We start from the raw sequence: 8668 nt of genomic DNA, 5'->3' as shown, positions 1-8668 counted from the left end.
CACTAGACCATACCATATCGACTACTAACAAAATATAAGTTGTGCCCTGCATCAGTGTCTATCATCACTGACAGTTTGCCATAGTCCATTAGTACACGCCCGTTCGAACGACACGGTGTGAGGTTTGTTAAACCTAATAGCGCTATTAACTAATGACCCGCTCGCCATCGGCCTCGGCGATTAAGTCGATATAAAGAGGAGGGACTTCATGATAGAGTTTTGTCTAGTAAGTTAAGGTTGTTGTCCTACCCAAGGAGGACGAACGTACGTAGTTCTACCCAAGGAGAATACGCAGGAGTTATAGTGGCATCCTACACAAGGAGGATGGCCGTACATATCCTACCCAAGGAGGATATGTAGTTTCCGTTTTAGTTTATTAACCCATTCCCAACCCTTGGGAATCCCATGCCTTGTAGAAAGTGTGAACTCACATCGGTTTGCTCGGTAAGATTATTACTCGCTCACAAATAATTCAATCCAATCCTATAGTGTTTATACATACGTAATCAGTTGGTAATCACATAGTTCAAGTAACAGTCATGATCATAACGTATATGCAAGTAACAACTAACTCATAGCATTTATTAGTCATACAAGTTCATGCAAGTCGTGATTATCATTAACAACAGCTACCTAACCCAGTTAACCCTTAACAGACCTAACCGAGTTACTGTGCATGTTTAACAACTTGACGAAACACACTTGTTTCGTCGTGCACCCCTTCGGCGAAACACACTTGTTTCATCATGATTGCCCCTTCGGCGAAACACACTAGTTTCGTCGTGATTGCCCCTTCGGCGAAACACACTTGTTTCGTCGTGATTGGCGTTTCGTCCAGAATGCAATTCAGTTACATCGTGTTATCAGTTTCAATCACAGAAAAACCCTAATTTCATCATAACAATTTATCATCAACATCAAACCTAGCCACCGATTGGTACCCGATCATTGGCATATACAAGACTATAACACATATTCATTTAATCGTTCAAAGGCAGACGATAACATGATTTGCAAATATCAAACAGACATGAACAGTTATTAAATCCAGTCCTATCAATCACTAATACACATCAATTCAGATCTGATTATTATATCCCGAGTGCTATCCTTACTTCTACGGTTTGATTAACCAGTTACATGTTTAATATCATCCGATTCAAGCACACACTGATTATTAAAACCCTAGATCAACATCATGATTCACATACAGTCATGTAACCAATTAATCATACATATCTAATTCATACCGCATTCAATAATCTGATCAAAACACCGTAACCTTGAACAAAATCAGATATATTTAGAACTCAAACCAACCAGGTGTGTGATACTAACCGAGTTAGGGATTTCGAGTGAGAATGATCGAACAGGGAGGATCTCGCTTCCAAGAGAAGGGCTGCCGTCACATAGAGGATAGGGAGAGACTCTAGGGTTTGCAAGAATAACAACTCACGTAACCTACGACCCTTAAATACGTAAACCGTAACTGTTGGGCCTTAACTGGGCTTTGGAGAAACTGGGCCGGCGAAACACCCGTTTCGTCGAGGTGTTTGTGACGAAACAACCCTGTTTCGTCGAACTCATTCATGTTTAAACAGTTTAAGTTTTTCAAACAGGTTACATGTTATATCAACAAACATATAGATGCAACAATCACAAAACGTCTCAACATATATCAAACACGTGTACAATTACAAGACAAACAAGTCGTGTAAGCAAACAACTAAACAATTAACGTGCAATTAATGCAAAGATAGAATCTTGGAAACTCGAGTTGTCACAGATGTCACAAGTGGTATCAGAGCTCAGGAGGAAGAGTTCTTACCATTTTCAGCTTGATTTCATCAAAAATTCTAACTTCTACTCATTCTTTTACACTTTTTCACCAAATTAACTGAGATTTCACGGTTAAAATGAACTGATTTTCACATATTACAAGCGAAATACTGTTTTAATCAATCCGTGAACATATTAGACCGTATTTCAGCCTAAAAGTTGATCAATTTGTCAAAAAACCGTCCGATTGTTCGACAATATCATCAGTTTGCACGAAGTGGTCATGTCCAGTTCATGCGAAGCGGGAATCGTATAAATAGCTGAGTTGTGATTTCATTTGTAACATTGCTGATTCCGGAGCAGAGGTGCTGCCGAAGTGTCTCCAAGGCTGTATATCGTTCCGAAATCAATACTAGAGACAATTAAAGTGATTCTAATGCATATCAAGCAGATTCTACATCAATACGTTTGTTTCCGTCTCTCGTATTGATCAAAAACTCTTCTGAACGACTCGTTTGAGTCTCACAACGATCCTACAAATTTGAAATATGTTTATTTATGGCATATTTCTAAATTAATTTAAATCATTCTTTAATTTGCAATTATCATTTATTAACTTCCTAAATTATCAACATTAAGACCATTTAAGTTATTATTTCAGTAACTTTTAATTTTAAACATAGATGTTATATTATATTAAACTCATTTTTATTGAATATTTATTGAGATATTTTTTTTTTAAATTTTGAAATTTGAAATATGTTTATTTATGGTAGATTTCTAAAACAATTTCAATTATTTAATTTGTAACTATCATTTGTTAATAACCTTATAACCAAAACTTATTTTATTTGTTTATTGTTGAATATAAAATATTTAATTATGATGGTAATATAATCATTGATCAAATCAAGAACAAGGAAGTTATTATTTTTACTAACTTTTAATTATAAAGCATATATGTTATATTATATGAAACTTATTTTAACAATCTTTATAATAAAAAAATCCTAATAGCCGAAGAATTTTCAAAAGAAATCATTGGTGAATGACTAAACACGCCCTCGATATTCTTGATAGAACGGTTAGTAATCCATCAATAAACCTCGTGTCAATGTTCTGTTGGTAAAGATGTATCTCTCATCTGATAAGAACTTGTTGGTGATATGTCAGTAACTATGTCATTTGTAATGCTGTGAGTAAAACACATTAGTTCGGACTCCAGGAAAGTTGTCATTGTTATCCTCCATTGTTACCCTCCATTAGTTATTCCTTGGTGAACTTCGTTAGTAAATCATTCACAATTTCTTTACCCATGTCATGTTTTTCGATGAAGTATTACCGATTCAATGGAATCACTTTCACAGGAGGACTGCTGATGGATCTGTACGTTTTTAAAAGGATTGTTTTCTTTCAAGAGCAACCCATTTCTTATAATGTAAGTTTGATGATCATGTGATAAACTTTTTTACGAAATCCACTTCTAAACCAATTTGTTTGCATCAATCTCTTTGCTTTTGGTGCTTTGTGTCTTTTTTTTAGCTATAAACCTCTTGTGAGTGGCACTTAGTTTTTTTGATTGTTGGTATATCAAGGAAACTGTTGATGAGGGTTCGGTTAATATCACTTCATACCCGTCTTTGTAAGAGTCCATTCCATGTACTAGTTGTTGCCAAAACAAGCCTCCGACGGCAACACCACCTGTGCGTGCTGATCTATAGATCGATGAATATACCACATTGTATAGTTGATCTTTTTGGCTAACATTGTAACCAGGTTGTCTCCAAGATTTCCCAAATTCCGTAAAAAGAACTGGTTTTTTAAGAATATTTTGTGCGTCCTCAATATGATCGTGGATCCATTGTTGCAAGAAATCTAGTTGTACATAATTGTCTCGATTAGATAACCTACAAATCAAAGGATGTGATAAGAACGAGTAAAAATATATATGAATATAGCCAAGAGGTTTAATCTTGTACCATTGATCTGGATAGGAATGCACTGTCGCGAAATCAACTTCTAGGATTTGATTATTAGCAATGAAATCAGTTCCATGAGGTAAATTATTAGGGTTCTTTTGAGACAAAGATGTTCCATAAAACCCTTCTAAGCCGACTTCTAGCAAATGATTTCCATCTATAGATTTTAAGTAACAAGCCATCTCTGATGTCCAATTCTATAAAAACAGTTACGTAGGATCTGTTAGTGTTTCGGCGATAAAGCTTACATATCATTCAAGCGTATTAATATACATGAACGTCAACACATTCACGTAGGCAACACTTGTGTCACTTGACGCTGATGTTTTTTTTAACGTGTTATACATTATCCAATACTTGGTTTTTGATGGTGAGAAAAAAAACCATACATTTGTAGCATCAGTTCGATTCGATACATGTGTGTCTGACACTTGAGTAACATCAATTCGATTCTATTGTAAAAAAACATACATTTGTAGCAACATGACAAATATATATGCGCGCAACATCTTATCATCGCAAGATATTTAAAAAATATAGACCTTAGTGGCAACATAACAAAAGGGAGTGTCTCACTTGAATCGTGGCACCAGAGATATCGGAGAGACAACGAGGCTCGTTCATTAGCTCCCAAGCCATTATTGTCGGGTCGTCTTTGTACATAACCCCGGTAATAGTATTTCTTCTTGTAAGAATTGTCTATCATGTATCAACTCACATGAATAATCTAAACCACAACTAAATCAATGCAGTTTGAAATTATACTTTTGTCTTTAGTTAGGACAATGATACCTTAATGTGATTTTTGAAAAAACTTTTAACCATGGGATTGGTAAAAAAACTTTCTTCATTTTGCATTTGTTGTCCTAGTTCTTTTGCCCATTGCACATATTGGTCTTTCCCACCATAGTCATTAAAGTTGTTTACGAGGCTCAATATCAGCTTAACCCCAAATTTACCTCCCTCAGATATCACAAAATCCAGACCCTACATTGATTAAAATAAGCATAAAAACTTAAACGTATCAGTTTCTTCATGTTTGTTATATTTTCTGCAAACGTAGTTAAATATAATAATATTTAAAAATAAAAGTGTAACAATTTATCATACGTTTTTTTTTCTCTTTAACTACTTTATAATTTTATTTATTGAGTTATTGATATTCTTTATAATCTTAACCTGAGTTTATAATGGAAATATCTACGTAAAGGTAATGATAGTTAAAAAATAGGAAATTTGTGGAACACTAATTTAAAACTAAAAAATATTGTTAATCGGCATGTAGCTACAATACAAGGCGATCTAGGTGAGCCACCGTATCAACTACATTATTAACAATTCAAGATTTATGATAATTTGAAGTACTTAACAACTTAAAAACACTATTTATTATATTTTTAAAATTGCATAGTACATATGAATATATTTATTTTGTATAATCGGTCCAGTATCACCTAATTAATACACTACCTATTTTGAACCCATACAAAAGTTTTAATTTCCTTGCATACTATTCGATCATACACGAATACTTTTCCTGAATGTCACACGTTTTGTTCTAGCTTTCCTATTAATAAGTCAAAAATTCTCTCTTAAATAACAATTCCTGATTTTTTATTTGCCATTGTTTGTGAAGCGGTTTATAGACATAATCAAGGAGAAACAAAGAGATTGAGGTATAGAAAGAAAAAAGGATAAGTCTTGATTTGTTTTATTGTTTAAGAGTTAGGAGATAAGGGTTTGTTTGGTATAAGTAATGTAATGAACGAAAGAAAGAATGGAATGAACGAGGTAATGAAATGGACGACGGAATGCAATGGATCATTACCATTCCATGTCTTGTTTGGTTACCATGTGTGAAAGGAATGAGTTATTACTGTGTATTGTTCGGTAGGCAAGAAAAACGGGGTAATAAAATCAGCGGTGAGTGGTGGTGGTGGTGGTGGTTAGTGGTAGTGATTGTGGGCGGTTATAGGTAGCGGTGGTGGGTGTCGGCGGCGGTTATGGGTGGTGGTGGTGCGGCGGCGACGACGAGTGGTGATGGTGGCAAGGTGGTCGTTGGTGGTGGGTGGCAGCAGAGGTGGCGGTTGGTGGCGGCGGCGGCGATTGGTGGTGGCGTCGACGACGGTGGTGGCGTCGACGACGGTGGTGGCGTCGACGACGGTGGTGGCGTCGACGACGGTGGTGGGCGGCGGCGGCGAGTGTCGTTAGAGGTTGGTCGCAGCTGTGGGTGATAACGGTGGCGAGTGGGTGGCGGCGATGGTTGTCGGGGTGAGGTGGTGGAAGGTGGCGACGATGGCGTCGATGGTGGGTGGTGGTGGGCTGTGGCGAAGGTGGTGGGTTGTGGTGTTGTTGATGAATGGTGCAAGAGGGGATGGAATGGAAAAAAAAACATGGGGGTGGAAGGAATGATTTTGAAAGAATGGAATGGATTTTGTATTGGGTGATCCCATTCCAGTGACCAACCAAACACTCTTTTCTTCATTCCCTCGTAATCATCCATTCCATTCCACCTCTTATTACTGCATACCAAACACTACCTAACGCTCTGTTCCCGAGTTAACTTAACGAGGGATAAGAAAAGAAAGCAAAAGTGAGAAAGGAAAGGATGAGAAAGGAAAAAAAATGATGACTTTCCCACCGATTCCTCCCAAATCGGAAGGAAAGAAAAATTAAAGAATTTAGCCTAGTTTTCTTGTCATTTTCTTTCTTTTCCTTCCTTAAATGAAACTCGGGAACACGACATGTTTTATTTTCCTTTCTTTTCCTTCCTTAAATGAAACTCTGGAACACAAAATATTTTTACTTTCTTTCTGTTTCCTTTCCTTTCCTTCCGTTAGTAAACTCTGGAACACACAGTTAATTGTTATGAGTGATTTGGTGGTATAAGTAGGAGTTAGAGCTATTGTTTTGCTCTGATTTTTAGTTTCTTGTTCATTATAAAAAAAAGAGTGGAACAAGTTTGTTCAAAAATCGAGTGTTTAAAAATATTTATTAATGGCATAATTTCCAAAAGAAGCAACATACCAGTTCCACCAATAGATTAAAAATGAAAAAGCCATCAACATATTCGCATGGCGCAAACAAGAAATACACTATTCGCGATGTAAACATGATACACATAGAAACCGAACATCAAACCAACCGACACATGATTATACACAAAAAACGTGTGTAAAATAATATCTGAATGTGATCTCATTGATGTGAATAATTATGCACAATAGGATACCCTCATTACCATTGACAGGGAGGCACTGGGCTGGCAGCTAGGGACATTGTTTAATGTTTGTATTTGTTTTGAAACCATAACACTCAGCAACGTATACTATGCATCATGGCTATTAAAATGTTAATATAAATAAGTCTTAGAGAACAACAATATGAACTCTAAATAGTTAAAGACAAAACAGCTATAAATATAACTCTCTAATTTTTAACATGAGAATATTTTTAACAATATGAACTCTAATAGAAAAAAAAAAAAAAAACAGAAATGAATATTTTGTTGTGTAAGTTAAACATGAGAATCTAGCTAAACATTGAATATCAATCAAGAAAAATATGGATAGAAGAATTCTAAATATCATAAAAAGACAAATATAACTCTCTAATTTTTAACGATATAAGTTAATGCTGTGGTGCAAGCTTAATTAACCACTATCATGGAATTGTTAATTAACCTTAGCTATGAAGGCTAAAGCGAATATATAATTGCCATGTGTTATATACTATATTAATATCAAATAATAAGTTTTAAGATTAATTAAGTAACCATGTGACTAATCTAAATAATAATCAATATACCAATATTAATAAAGAAACAAGTATGAAGATGAAAATAGAGACAGATGTATCCAAAAATATGCAACCCATTTCAAAATCCAAAAACCATGAGTTGTGAGGGAGAGAAACAACTAACCTGAAACATATTTTCATTGTAAACACCAGGTGAAGGTTGCAACGCATTCGAACCACCATCGCTAAACGCCCAAGTTCTCCCAATCACAAGTGAACTTCTAACAGCTTCGCGGAATGCTGACATAACTTTGGATCTCTGACACGGGTTTGAGGCCACGTCCATTAGCCAGTAAGCATTGAATCCATTTGCGTAGAATGGTGCACCTTTCAAAGTGAAGTGAGTTCCATTTATGCGAACGAAACCATCTTCAACAGCTGGTAATGGTTGTAGACACCATTGTTGTTGGGTGAAAAGAAAGAATGAAAATAAAAATAAAATTGAATGTAGGTTGGTCATGTCTTCTATGTTTTTGTGTTTGGATAAGCGACGAAGTGTTGTAGGTATGGCTTAATATATATAACGAACGTTGGATGTAACTATACGACTTTGTGTGGTTTTTCTAATTGTTATTATATTAATTTGTGTAAGATTTGAAATCCATACATGACGTATTACCTTTACAAGTTTTTCAGAGAGTTTGAGACGTATGTATAAGGACTAAAAAATACCCTAGGAAAAACTATTGGCGCCTTTACGGTAACTTAATTACTTTGATATATGTTATAACCTTGAAATCCATACGAGATATGTACGTTTACTTATTTTTCTCGAACTATTCTTTACTGACGAAAGTTTTCAGAAATAAATAAATAATTAAATATATATGGAGACCAATTTCTTAGTTAAAATGAAGCTTTGTTAGTTATATGATGTGGTTAAAATCAGGACTTTATTTGCTTGTGAAATAGCTATCTCCTAATATAGTACGTTTCAGGGACGGAGCTTAGTGGAAACCTGGGGGTGCACCCGCGCCACCAAATGTTTTGGTTAAAACTGTAAAATTTCTGATTTTTCGTCTGAAAATTTTAGATTGATAAAGGATCGCCCCCTAATTATTTTGCCTAAATATTTATACTATATATAAATTGGATCCCATGACTTTCCGCCC

General features: G+C 35.4%; 1 protein-coding gene across 2 annotated transcripts; it reads right to left on the bottom strand.

Annotated features, from left to right (window-relative positions):
- Positions 1-2747: 2747 nt before the first annotated feature.
- Positions 2748-8065, bottom strand: LOC110915945 (mannan endo-1,4-beta-mannosidase 1). 2 transcript variants are annotated; one of them, XM_022160697.2, is made up of 5 exons: positions 7681-8064; positions 4551-4745; positions 4335-4457; positions 3759-3955; positions 2748-3686 (listed from the first exon to the last, which is right to left on the bottom strand). In XM_022160697.2, the coding sequence occupies exons 1-5, from the start codon at positions 8014-8016 to the stop codon at positions 3263-3265; spliced, it is 1275 nt and encodes a 424-aa protein (XP_022016389.1). In that variant the 5' UTR covers positions 8017-8064; the 3' UTR covers positions 2748-3262. The 2 variants fall into 2 exon arrangements, with proteins under 2 accessions (XP_022016389.1, XP_022016396.1); XM_022160704.2 differs by lacking the exon at positions 4551-4745 and having other exon boundaries at positions 7681-8065.
- Between the last annotated feature and the right edge of the window lie 603 nt (positions 8066-8668).

Source organism: Helianthus annuus, chromosome 2 (genome assembly GCF_002127325.2).
Source record: "Helianthus annuus cultivar XRQ/B chromosome 2, HanXRQr2.0-SUNRISE, whole genome shotgun sequence".
Lineage (NCBI taxonomy): Eukaryota > Viridiplantae > Streptophyta > Magnoliopsida > Asterales > Asteraceae > Helianthus > Helianthus annuus.
Note: the sequence above shows the minus strand (reverse complement) of the source record. Positions and strands in the feature narration are given on the sequence as shown.